The following is a 14,102-nucleotide window of genomic DNA, read 5'->3' as shown; positions in this document are numbered from 1 at the left end:
AATTTAGTTATAATTGAATTCTTATAAAGAATTGTAATAAAATTTTTTAAAATAATTCAAATCTTTCGAGAAATTTTATTAAAATTGTATTAAAGGCAATTTTATTCTTGCAAAGAATATTATTTATGAAAATAATTGATTTTTTTTGGAGGAATTTTATGAAAATTGTGTTGAACACAATTGAATTCCTGTGAAGAATTTTATTATTTATAAAAATAATGGAATTCTTGTGAAGAATTTGATCAAATTATTTATTTTTAAAAATAATTGAATTCTTATCAAGAATTTTATTAAAAACTTTGAAAATAATTGAATTCTTGTCAAGAATTTTATTATAATCTTTGAAAATAATTGAATTCTTATCAAGAATTTTATTAAAAACTTTGAAAATAATTGAATTCTTGTCAAGAATTTTATTAAAATCTTTGAAAATAATTGAATTCTTATCAGGAATTTTATTAAAATCTTTGAAAATAATTGAATTCTTGTCAAGAATTTTATTAAAATCTTTGAATGTAATTGAATTGTTAAAAAATTTTTTTTAATTTTGCAAGGAATTTAGTTAAAATTATATTGAAAGTAATTGTACTTTTATAAAAAATTGTATCAAAATTTTTGAAAATAATAGAATTCTTTCGAGAAGTTTTATTAAAATTGTATTGAAAACAATTCCATTCCTACAAAGAATTTTATTTATGAAAATAATTTAATTTTTTAGAGAAATTTCCTGCGAAGAATTTTATTATTTATCGAAATAATTAAATTCTTGTGAAGAATATTATTGAATTTTTTTGAAAATAATTGAATTCTTGTGAAGAATTTCATGGAATTTTTTTAAAGTAATTAAATTGTTTTCAAGAGTTTTTGTTAAATTTTTTGAAAATACTAAATAATAATAATGAATTATTTAATAACTAAATTTTTAAACTAAAATTATTTAAAAATTGAACTTGTTATTTGAAAGAAAAAAATGTAATTTGTCTGACAATAATAAAAAGAATATCGCGTTTCGCGCTAATTATTTCGTAAAATTAGTAATTAAAAGTGAATGAGTGACTGTTGTCTCTGACTGTATTGTTTTTTCAAGTCAAAGATGATTATTGGTGCTTCAGTGCCGAAAGTTCGTTGTTGTTGTATTATTATTGTGCAGTGTCATTGAAGCGTGTTGGTAATTTGAGAAGCTGCAAAAGTGATGCAGAGGGATGGGTACCTTAGTCCGAAGAAGTAGGTTAGTTGGTTTGGGGTGAGAGGGTCTTACATTATTCAAACTGGTTGAAGCACTGGTTGAACTGTATCGTCGGCTGTCTTCGGACGTGAGTGCCTCTTCCGAAACGGGACTTATGGGACCCACCGTACGAAGCCTGTAAATTAACAAATCAAAAGCAAATTATAGAAAAAATCTATTTCAAAAAAAATTTAATTACAATTTTTCAAATATCAATAATATTATATGAAACACTATTTTAAATAGGATTAAATTATTTTTCAAAACTATACTCAAAATTAGATATACATTTTAGTGAACTATTTCAGGAAGATTACTATATAGAGACTCTTGTACAATAATAATAATATAATATTAATATTACTATTAATTAGTTAATTACTATTACTAATTATTAAATAATATTCAATATTATAACAACAAAATAAACATCAAAAAATTTTTTTTTTACATTTTCAACAGACAAGCGCTTTTTATACCATTTTTTAAAAGTGGATACACATGCATTCGATAAATGCAAATAATAAACAAATTCCATCGAAAATATAATAACGATTAAGAGTGCAAAATGTGCGCATCATTAATTTACAAATAAATGGGCATTTCTTTATTAACTCTCAGTGAATCATTTCCGTAAATTCAATGTCAAAAAAAAATAAATCAAATTTCTATTCTATTCTAGGTAAAATTAAAATAAACATGAATGAAATTATATTATTTATTTCCTAATTATATTTAGTTTATTTAAAACCGAATTTATTACATTTATTAATTATTAAATTATTAAATTATTAAATTTTTAAATAGTGCAATAAATTAGTTGCAAATGAATTCTTATTGCCAATATAAATTTCTATTGTCGTGAGAAAGAGAGGAAATCTCCATTTAAACGAAATATCTATTTTGCAAATAATTTCCATTTAAAACGAATTATCGTTTATTATCGTTTTCGTTCAATGTGGTTAAATTTTCGTTATAGCAAATATTGTTATCTTAAAATACAAACCAAAATATATGAGAATTGTGACAAATGACAGTTTTAATTATTGGAAAGTTGATTTAGTTTTAACTAACTATAATTGGAAATACTGCGGGAAATGGTAATTATAAAGATTTCCCAAGTTCCATTAATAAATTATTTTTTCACGATTCTTAAAATAAAAATAGATTATAATGACTAATTTATTTTTAATATATTTTTAAATGCACGCTATTTACAATGTTTTTACTTTTCTGTTTTTTCATTCTATTTTCTCCAATACGTTTCACATTCACAATTTATAAAAATACTTGTATTTTGTATTTAAGTAAAAATCTATTTTGTATTTCGCTTACGATTATATTTTGTATAATTAAAAATTTTTTTTGTTTTCTACAGATTATATTTTGTATATAAATAAAATATTTTTTTTTTTGTATTTGTAACAAAATTCTTTGTACTTTCTGTAGGAATAATACTCGTGAGTCTTTTAAAGAATTGCCCATTAAAAATAAACAGTTTTTAACATCAATTATATAATTACTATAATATTAAAAAAAATTATAGAGCTTATCAATCATTTATTTAGATATAATATAATAATTAATAAGCTGATGAGCTCTATAAAAATTAAAACAAAAACAAATTCTCTTAGTTATTAGAAACTATAAGCTATGTATAACAATTATCAACAATTATCATGTTTATGGAATAAACAAATGATGGAATTTTAAGTTAAAGGGTTTTATCAATCAAAGGATATAGTCATGCTTGTGATGCACGTTTCACCATTGATTCATTCAATCTAATCTAATAAATTTTTTTTCCAAAAGTTTGAGAGATATGTATAGATAGTTAAGAAAAAAGGACTTAAAACGTACTAGTGTATCGCATTGGTTGCTGTTATCGAAATATCAAATTATTAGTAATATTGTCATATTGTTAAAGCACAATTTGTAAATAAACTATTCGCAAGGATCACAGTGATTTTTTTCATGAAATATTGGGTGAAAAAGAGGATTTTTATTATTCAAGAAAGGAATTTAAAAAAAAAAATAATAAAAAGATTAAAAAAAGGGGAATTTTTAAATTAAGTACAAATTTATTGTATTATAAAATTAATTTATATAAAGTTTATGAAATTTATTTTAACGAATTATAATTTACTTTTTCTCTTAACTACAGTTTTTTCAAATCAAATTAAAAACATCAAAATACAATTTTTACGAAATTATTTACAAAAAACATTTTTAAGTTTCAAGAAATTAAAATTATTTCAAATTTTGTGAAAAGTGAAAATATTTTTCTTCAATTAATTAATTACAATTAATTTGCACAAAATTATTTATAAAAAACATTTTTTAGTTTCAAAAAATTAAAATTTTTTCAAATTTTGTGAAAAGTGAAAATTTTTTTCTTTAATTAAAATTAAATAATTTTCTAAATTTTCAATTTAAATTACTTAAAATTATTTAAATTATTAATTATTGTAATTTGTAAATTACAAAAAATGACAATTTTTATGTTTTTCTTTAAAAAAAAAGGGGAAAAGAGGAGAAAATGTATGATTTTTGATGTTTTAGGAAATTTTATTAATTTAAGGAGATAAAAAATGGAATTTGATAAAAAGAGGACTAACTGTGATCCTTCACAGTTAATTCGAATTTTAATATCCAATTAAATAATCATTAACAATTATTATTTAATATTTTACAAAATATAGCAATTATTATTAACTTTACTGTTTAATAAAATTTAATTACAATTATTAGTAAATTTACTATTTAATGAAATTGCAAAACAATTATTTGTAACTTTATTACTTCATAAAATTACAAAACAATTATTGGTAACTTTAGTATTTAATAAAATTACAAAACAATCATTAGTAATTTTACTATTTAATAAAATTATAATACAATTATTATTAACTTTGCTATTTAATAAAATTTCATAACAATTATTATTAACTTTACTATTTAATAAAATTACAAAACAATTTTTATTAACTTTATTACTTAATAAACTTTCATGAAAAAATTAATAATCAATTTCATTAAAAAAATCCACTTCTAGTTTTCCAATCTAAAATTCATTCAATTTTTAAAAACTCTTCTCTATACATAAGGAAGCAATAAACTCATCATTTCTAAATTAAGATCATAAAATTTTGTAAAAAAAATTATCTTTCTTTGGATTAAAATACTTTTAGTTAATTAAAGAACTAAAAATTTTATCTAATCAATCGACGATATAATCAATTTTTCATTAATAACTTTTTATAAATAGGAAAGAAATAATTTTCTTTGAATAATTTTCTCTGAATAATTTTCTCTATAACAGCAAATTTCGATTATTCTCTATATTATTCGTCATCTATATATAGTGGTCTATAAATTATCTATATACTTAGGATAATCAATCGAATCAAAAATTGCTGTTTTAGAAAATAGTGTTAGGTGTCTTATATTGAATGTAATTTGTAAATAGTAAAAAGTGATGCTTTGAATAGTTTTTAATTGATGAAAAATCGCAGGCAACATGCCCAGGCCGAACTTACTTAACTGGACGGGCGTACTTGACCTCTGGTTGTCCAGAAGCCGATGAATTCGAAGTCGATGGTCTTCGTAACGGTGTACTTCCTGCGCTTGGTACCAGCGTTTTTTCCGATCCATTTTCATCGTCCTTTTTTCTTCTTGTACCCGATTCTGTACTTTGCTCTTCTTCAGCGCTGAAAACATTTTTTTTTATCATATTCTCATTTTCTTTTCTTTCTTCTACTTTTCCTCGTCTACAATATATTTAATTAATAATTTTATTATTTATTTCAATAAATAAAAAAGAAATATAGCATTAATTAATAATTAATAATTTTTTCAGAATTTAATTTTATTTGTGAAAATTAATTCATTTCCAAGTCTCTGGAGAATTTGACGTCAATTTTCGAAAGAATTAAATAATTGTTCGTGAATGCAAAAATTAATTCTTACTCAGCTGGTGTTTCGGTACTTTCGTAACCATCTTCAACATCAGCAGGCGTTTCTTCTAATCTAGTATGCTTCGACGTGCCTCTAATAGGTAATCGAACAAGTGAAACTACTTCAGAAATTAGAGTTGATGAAGACATTGTTCTCACTCTCCTCGAATCCGGTACAGCATCGCTGCAAGCTACGGAGAAATTATTCATGAAATTGTTGTACAATTTAATTTTAAATGAATATTTTTCCCCCCCAAAAAAAATAACTATATAATAATTTTCTTCAATAAAATATAATAAATTTCTTGGTGAAGTTCACAAAGTTTATAGTCAAATATTTTTCTATTCAAATGTTTGTCCAAAACCATTTTTTTAACAATATTTCCTCATCGACAATTTATTTATTTAAACATAAAGACAAGGTCCATTTTAATAAATAAAGCCCCAAGATTAAAAAAAAAAAATGTCAACAAAAAATATTGTTTTATTGGTAGAAAAATTTTTTTCTTCCAATCGTTGGATTAATAAACGTTGCGAACTTCAATTTTCATTCAGTTTAATAAAATATAATAAACTTTTCCTAGCAAGAAAAAAATAGGCGAAAAATTCTTTACAAGAATTATCAGCAAGACTGTCCAAATCCTCAGCAACGTGATATTTTCGATATTTGAGGGCGTATTGTAGCGCCAAAAAAACAGAAGCCAAAAATGTTAAAAGCAAAAGTGATGCTGCAACGAGATGAGCTGGAGTCAGCCATTGAGCCCATCTGCCGGCAGCAGCAATGATTGTCGGTTTCAGAAATACAGTTGTTGGCAATGTGGTTTCATTTTCTCCCTGTGGTTTCCCTGCGGAAATTTATCTCAATTAGCAAACAATTGTTACGCATAATTTTTGAAAGCGAAAATTATTTTCTAATTAGCAAAATACAAAATCTACAAATTCAGAATCAGTGGAAATCGATTTTTTAAATTGATATTGAAATTATTTCAAAATTGAATCTACATTAATTTTCCATTAAAAAGTACATTTTTTTTGAGTAATTTCGAAATTAATTTTGAAATTGATTTTGAAATTGATTCTATACTCGTTTCTACTTAAGCAAATTTTTCTTCATTAATTTTGAAATTATTCTTGAAATGAATATGAAATTAATTTTCGAAATACAAAATTAATTATTAAAAATTAATTAATTTAGACACAACTAATTAATAAATTAGAGATTGACATTAGCTTTGAATTAATTTTCAATTAAATTTTATAATTAAACTGAAACACAATATTCTTTGATATTTCACAACGTATAAAGTTACTAATTATATGATATTAACCGAGTAACTATAATAATTTAATTAGCGATAGTATTAAATTACCAATCATCAATAAGTGAGCGAGAAAACCGCCAATGCAAGATTCACCATCGGCTAGAGTTGGATCGCTAAAAAACTCGAGAAGTAAAGTTTCCTTGGAAGAAACGATCGCCGCACTTGGCGGTTCTTTTCTGTCAAAAGCAACATCAACGAGAAGTTCAGCGCTAAGGGAATCCCCGTCACGAACACGTACATATTGCCCTGGACATGGAAACTTTGCTTGATCCAGATTCAGTCTGATTACATTCTCTTCAGTAGTCTGTAAATTTCAATTTAGATGAGACAATTAAATTCCCAGGTCGAACAAAAAAAAAGGAGAAAAAAAAGAATGTGGATAAAAAATAAAGTAGATACAAAATAGAAAATTGAAAATCAAAACTTAAAATGCAAAATTAAATACAAAAAGAAAAATAAAATTAAGAGAAGAATAAAACCTAAATAAAATAAAAATACAACGACAATAAAATGAAAAATAAAAATAAAATGAAAACTGTAATAAAAATTGAATAATAAAAAATGTAATGAAAAATGAAATGCAAAGAAAATAAACTGGAAATAAAATGAAAATGCAAACAAAAAGAAAACTAAAGTGTAAAATAAAATAAAAATAAAATGAAATGAAAATGGAAATAAAATTGAAATAAAAATAAAAAATAAAATGAAAACTAAAATGGAAATAAAATGGAAATTAAAATGTGAATAAAATGAATAGAAAAATAAAAATTCAAATAAAAAAAATAAAATGACAAAGGCAAAAAAAAAAAAATGAAATGAAAACAAAAATAAAAATAAAATGAAAACAAAAAATGAAATAAAAGGAAAAGAAATTAAAATAAAAAGAACACTAAATTAAAAAAATAAATAGAAAAAAGTGAAAATCAAATGAAAACTAAATTGAAAAGAAGGAAAATTAAATGAAATGGGAAATAAAAGAAAAATTAAATCATAATGATAACGACAATACAATGAAAACCAAAATAAAAATGAAAACTAAAGTGAAAATAAACTGAAACTGAAAATTAAAATAAAATTAAAGAAAGTAAAAATGAAAATAAAAAGAAAACTAAAATGAAAAAAAAGAAAAATAGAATGAAAATTATAATAAAAATGAAAATAAAAAAAATAAAAAAACAATGTCAACAAAAATGAAATGAAAAGAAAAAAGTGAAAATAAAATGAAAACTAAAGTTAAGAAAAAATTAAAAATAAAATGAAAATGGAAATAAAACTGAAACTAAAAAAATTAAAAATTAAAATAAGAAGAAAATTGATATGAGAAATAAAATAAAATAAAAACTGCAATAAAAGAAATGAAAAATAAGAAATAAGAAAAAATGTAATGCAACTAAAATAAACTGGAAATAAAATGAAAATGAAAATGAAAATGAAAACAAAAAGAAAACTAATCTGTAAAATAAAATAAAAATAAAATGAAAATAAAAAAATGAAACTAAAATGAAAGCAAAATTGAAATAAAAATAAAAAAAAATAAAAACTAAAATGTAAATAAAATGGAAATTGAAATGAAAATAAAATGAATAGCAAAATAAAAATGCAAATAAAAAAAAAAAAATATAAAATGACAAAGGCAAAAAGAATGAGAAAAATAAAATTAAAATTAAATGAAAATAGAAAAAAACAAAATAAAAATGAAAAGGAAAAATGAAATGAGAGAAAAAGAAGTAAAAATAAAAAGAACACTAAACTAAAAAATAAATAGAAAAAAGTGAAAATCAAATGAAAAGTGAATTGAAGAAGAGGAAAATTAAATGAAATGGGAAATAAAAGAGAAATTAAACCGTAATGATAACGACAATAAAATAAACCAAAATAAAATTGAGAACTAAAGTGAAAATAAAATGAAAAATAAAATGAAAATGAAAACGAAATAAAAGAAAGTAAAATAAAAAGAAAAAGAAAACTAAGGCTGTTTTCGGTATGATCATGGATCGCGATCCGGATCACAAAGTAACCAATCACAGCATAGGAAAAGTGATCTGGATCACGATCCATCGCGATCCATGACCATGCCGAAAACGGCCTAAAATGAAAAACAAAAGAAAGGAAAACTAAAATGGAAAATAAAAGAAAAATAGAATGAAAATAGAAAAAGAAAAGTGAAACGAAAATGGAATTGAAATTGAAATGAAAAGAATAAAAATTAAATTAAAAAGAAAAACAATTTGAAAAAAAATGAAAATAATCTGAAAATGGAAAATTAATAAAAAAAAGAAAATGTAATTAAAGTGAAAACTATAATCAAAAAATGAAAAAATAAAATGAAAATAAAGTACAGAGAAAATAAAATGGAAATAAATTAAGAATGAAAATTAATTAAAAAAAATAAAAATGAAATCAAAGAAAAACGAAAATGGAAAATAAAATAAAATGAAAAACAAAATAAAATAATGTAATTAAAAATTAAAAAAAACAATGTGAACAAAAATGAACTGAAAAGAAATTAAAACAGAAAGGACACTAAATTGAAAAATAAAAAAGAAAAAGTGAAAAAAATTAAAACTAAAGTTAAGAAAAAATAAAAAATAAAGTGAAAATGAAAATAAGAAGAAAATTATGAACAATAAAATAAAATAAAAACTACAATAAAAAAAATGAAAAATAAGAAATAAAAAAAAATTATATGCAAAGAAAATGAAATGGAAATAAGTTAAATAAAATAAAATGAAATGAGAAATAAAATAAAAATTAAATCAAAATGGCAACGACTATAAAATGGAAAATAAAATAAAAATAAAATGGAAAATAAAATAAAAATAAAATGAAAAATAAAAAATAAAATGAAAATAAAAAAAATGAAACTAAAAAATACAATGAAAATGAAAAATAAAATTAAAATAAAAATGAGAATTGAAAAATATAATAAAAACAAAAAGAAAACAGAAATGGAAAATAAAATAAAACAAAAAGAAAATTAAAATGAAAATAAAATGAAAAATGTAATGAAAATTTAAATAAAAAATGTAATGAAAATTTAAATAAAAAATAAAAATAAAATGACAATGTCAACGAAAATTAAATGAAGAATAAAATAAAAATGCAAAGAAAAGATAACTAAAGTTTAAAATAGAATAAAAATAAGAAAAGAAACTAAAATAAAAACGAAAATAAATAGAAAAGAATAAAAATTGAAATCAAATGAAAACTAAATTGAAAAATAAAATAAGAGGAGATGAAAAAAAGAAAGAAAAGTTCACAAGGAAATCAAAATTTCCATTAAAATACAAACATTTTTCTTCGATTTGGAAAAGAAAAGAAATGTATTTACATTGAAATTCAGAAATATATTCCTTGAAAATTTGTCAAAAAAAAAAAAAAAAAAAAAAAAAAAAAAATTGGGAAAAATAAATTTACACAAATGTAGATGAGGAGAAAATTTGAATTCTTTTTTGCACAGTGTGAAGGGAAATATGAAGATAAATCGTATAAATAGCATGATTTCCATAAATTCACCTGAATCAGCCAAAAGGAACGCCCAGGACATGCTTGAGTGCTAGCCGCTAGAATCGTTCTCATCTTCTTGGCATTCATATTCAGAACACATCCACATCTACATTTGGTACCGACTTCGGCAGTCACTTCCGGTCTGTCGGCCGCTAAACCTCGACCATGACGACATTCCCAATCGCCTTGGCTTAAAGATCCATGAAGATCCAACTGTGCAGTACCACCGCAAGCCTCCGAGTCAACAGCGTCGCCCTTTAACATGCAAATTTCATCGATTTCAATGCAACAAGTAGATTGTTGCCTCTATATTGTAGAAGAGAGTATACTGCGGATTCTCCTACGGATTAAATTCTCTAAATACTATTATCTTGTTAAATTTGTTCCCCGCTATTTTTTTATTCTCTTTATAATCAAAAATCATGGATTGTCTATTTTGTTTGGGAAAAAGAAAAAACAATAAATAAAAAAAAAGTTTTTCCCAATTCCAGTGAATTGGGGAAAACAAATTTTTTTATTTACTGTTTTTATTTGGTTTCAATTATTTTGCTTCCTCACGAGAAAACTTTTTTTATAAATGTAAATATAAAGTTTCCTCGTGAATAAAAAGAAAATTAATAATTTAAAAGGGTCATATGATCAATAAATAAATAAATAAATAAATAAATAAATAAATAAATAAATAAATAAATAAATAAATAAATAAATAAATAAATAAATAAATAAATAAATAAATAAATAAATAAATAAGATCAAATAAAATAATAATAAATCAATTAATGTAATAAATGATACAATTATTACTTTCGCTGTATTATACAATTTATAATTATAATTTTATTATAAATATTATTTTATTGCATCCAGAGAAAAATTTTATTTAAACCAAATATATTTTGAGTTAGATAAACGTATATTTGTCTCAGAACCAACTATGTTATTTATTTGTTTTAAATAAAAATTTTATTTCACATAAAACATATATATGTTTGAGAAAAATAAAATTTTATTTAAAGCTGAAATAATATTTACGTGAAGCGAAAAAAAAATCTAATTGGTTCTGAGTCAAATATATATTTTCTCCGGGTGTATAATTATAATTTATGTAATTATATTTTTTCTTGAAAAGAAGGGAAAAAAATTTTTTTAAAATGAAGAAAATTTGGACAAGTGTAAAAAAATAAAATAATCTTTAAAAGAATGGGAAATTTTTGAAAAAATGAAAAAATAATTTACAATATAAAAAAGTGTGGAAAATGTGGAATATTCGGGAAAAAGTAATTTTTTTGTTGCTAAGAATTTGAAAAGAGAACTTTAAAATACAATTTAAATAGGTAATAAAGTCCAATTGTGGTGTGAATTTTCACCTGACAAAATTGTGCTCCATATCTTGGGGGTGGACTGTCACAAAGCCTGTAACGAGTTCTTGTTCCGCCAACGCAAGAACTGCTACAACGAGACCATTGACTCCAAGGACTCCAACCACCAGCATCTCCTTCTGCAAGAAAAGAAATATATTCAATTAATTTAATTTGCAATTCTTATTTTTCACTTTATTATTAATAAATAAATATTATTATGTAAATATTATTACTTATTAATTGTAAATTATATTTTAAATTATAAATTTTTTTGTCTGACGTAAACAGTGTTTTACTACTGATTTATTATATTTAACTTATAATTCGTCAATTTTTCTTTTATTATTTTTATTTTACATTATTTACTTTGAATTATATTGTATTTTAAATTATAAATTTTCTTGTCTGACTTAAACAGTGTTTTACTACTTATATTGGCAAATCAGTAGTAAAACACTATTTAAGTACTCATAAATACTAATGTTTCTCATTTTGTTTTATTAATTTTATTTTTCATTCCTTACGTTAAATTAAATTGTATTTTAAATTATAAATTTTTTTGTCTGACGTAAACAGTGTTTTACTACTGATTTCCTACATTTAACTGCTAATTTGTCAATTTTTCTTTTAATATTTTTTTTACATTATTTATTTTCAATTTCACTCTATATTAAATTGTAAATTCTTTTATCTGACAGAAACAAAGTTTTACTACTGATTTACTTAATTTTATTATTTATTAGTAAATCTGTAGTAAAAAAAAAGTTTTAGTCGAAGGCGCTTGACATTTCTTTAATTCTTATATAAATTAAAATATAATAAAAATCAAAGTAAATAAGGAAAAATAAAAATAATAATAAAAAAGAGACAAAACAACTATTAAATTATAAAATTAAATAAAATTAGATAAATCTAGTAAATCAGTAGTAAAACATTGTTGAAGTCAGACAAAAGAATTCATGATTTAAAATTATTATTTTGCATAAAGCTGAAACATTCACTCAGTTATCAGCACCCACTTAATTTTGGAAATTAAATTCTAAAGGTAAATATTTTTTATGCAGCTGCAGTTGTCAGGACCTACAAATTTTTTCAAAATTTTATGTTAGTTTTAAACAAAAAAATATTCAACTTTAAAATTTAATTTCCAAAATTAAGTGGATGTTTGTTTTATTATTTTTATTTTACATTATATTATATTTTGAATATCATTGTATTTTAAATATTAAATCCTTTTGTCTGACTTAAAGAGAATTTTACTACTGATTTAACTCTAAATTCATATATTTTTGTTTTATTATTTTTATTTTGTATATTATGAGCTTTATTGCATCTTAAGTAATAAATCATTTTGTCTGACTTAAACAGAGTTCTACTACTGATTCACTAAACTTACATAATTTTATGTAATTAGATTATTTAACAGCTGTATTGTCTCATTATTGTATTATTTTCATTTCTTATTATTTACTTTAATTTCTATTGTAATTTAATTTATAAAAGAATAAAAATATCACACGTCTGACTTAAACTATGTTTTTCTACTGATTTACTTCATTTAACTGCTAATTCGTATATTTTTCTTATTTTATTAATTTTCATTATTTATTTTGAATTTCATTATATTTTAGATTATAAATTTTCTAGTCTGACTTAAGCAGTGTTTTTTACTACTAATTAGCAAATCGGTGGTAAATTTAAGTACTTTATAACTTCTAATTTGCCTTTTTTTGTTTTATTAATTTTATTTTCCATTCCTTATTGTTAATTAAATTGTATTTTAAATTATAGAATTTTTTTGTCTGACGTAAACAGTCTTTTACTACTGATCTACTAAATTTAACTGATTTTTCTTCGTCTTTTTTGTTTTATTATTTTTATTTTCCATTATTTATTTTAAATAATCTTTTCTTTTATAGAATTATTATATTAGTAAAAACTGTCTTGTCTGGCGTAAACTGTAATTTTCTGCTGACTTATTACAATTAACACCAATTTTGTTTGAGAAAAAAAGGCTTTACTATTGATGTTAAATATTGTAAATTTTGCATTACTAATATCTTGGCTGACTAAAATAGTGTTTTACTACTTACAACAGGATTTCCAAATATTTAGATGCATTGTCTGACTAAAAATGTACTTCACTACTTATAATCGGTAATTTTAACTCGTAACAAGTAAAATTATGTGAAAATTCTGAACTGCTATTTTGTCAATTTTTGTTTTATTTTTATTATTTTAATTTTTCATTATTTATTTTTAATTATATTTTAAATAATAGAAGAATTAGAAAAAATATCAGCAGAGTTGTCTGACTTAAACAGTGCTTTACTACTGATTTACTACATTTAATTGCTATTTTGCCTATTTTTGTTTTATTATTTTTCTTTTTCATTGTTTATTATGTAATATATTGCATTTTAAATTATAAGTCTCACCTGATTTCAAAATTATAATCTCTATTGCTTACTATTTCTGATAATTAAATTTTTCCTTCAAATTGGAAAGAAGAAATAAAAGAATAAAATTTAATACAAAAATTTTTAATTAATTTACTCATTAAAAATTGAAAATTTTGTAAGCAATTGAATTTTACGAAGGATAAAAGAATTGAAGTCATAGTTATAACTAAATCTAAGTAACAATAGTGTAAAATTATAATTTATAACACTAATATTTGTAATTACATAAAATAAAATAATAATTGCGTTCAACTGCAATTATTTTTAAA

At 21.7% G+C, this 14,102-nt stretch overlaps 1 protein-coding gene across 5 annotated transcripts in view; it reads right to left on the bottom strand.

The window, feature by feature from the left end:
- Positions 1–14,102, bottom strand: part of LOC122498264 — a 191,129-nt gene that overhangs the window by 10,178 nt on the left and 166,849 nt on the right. For 4 of the 5 annotated variants that reach the window (XM_043605921.1, XM_043605922.1, XM_043605923.1 and 1 more), the window contains 7 exons: positions 11,378–11,508; positions 10,020–10,265; positions 6,552–6,807; positions 5,796–6,026; positions 5,195–5,372; positions 4,765–4,935; positions 1,211–1,361 (listed from right to left, as the gene is read on the bottom strand). In XM_043605921.1, coding sequence (XP_043461856.1) covers positions 1,211–1,361; positions 4,765–4,935; positions 5,195–5,372; positions 5,796–6,026; positions 6,552–6,807; positions 10,020–10,265; positions 11,378–11,508 — 1,364 coding nt within the window. The remainder of the gene's footprint in view (positions 1–1,210; positions 1,362–4,764; positions 4,936–5,194; positions 5,373–5,795; positions 6,027–6,551; positions 6,808–10,019; positions 10,266–11,377; positions 11,509–14,102) is intronic. The other variant, XM_043605925.1, reaches the window with a different exon arrangement.

The sequence above is a fragment of the Leptopilina heterotoma genome, unplaced genomic scaffold (assembly GCF_015476425.1).
Source record: "Leptopilina heterotoma isolate Lh14 unplaced genomic scaffold, ASM1547642v1 Lhet_144, whole genome shotgun sequence".
NCBI classification, from domain to species: domain Eukaryota; kingdom Metazoa; phylum Arthropoda; class Insecta; order Hymenoptera; family Figitidae; genus Leptopilina; species Leptopilina heterotoma.
Note: the sequence above shows the minus strand (reverse complement) of the source record. Positions and strands in the feature narration are given on the sequence as shown.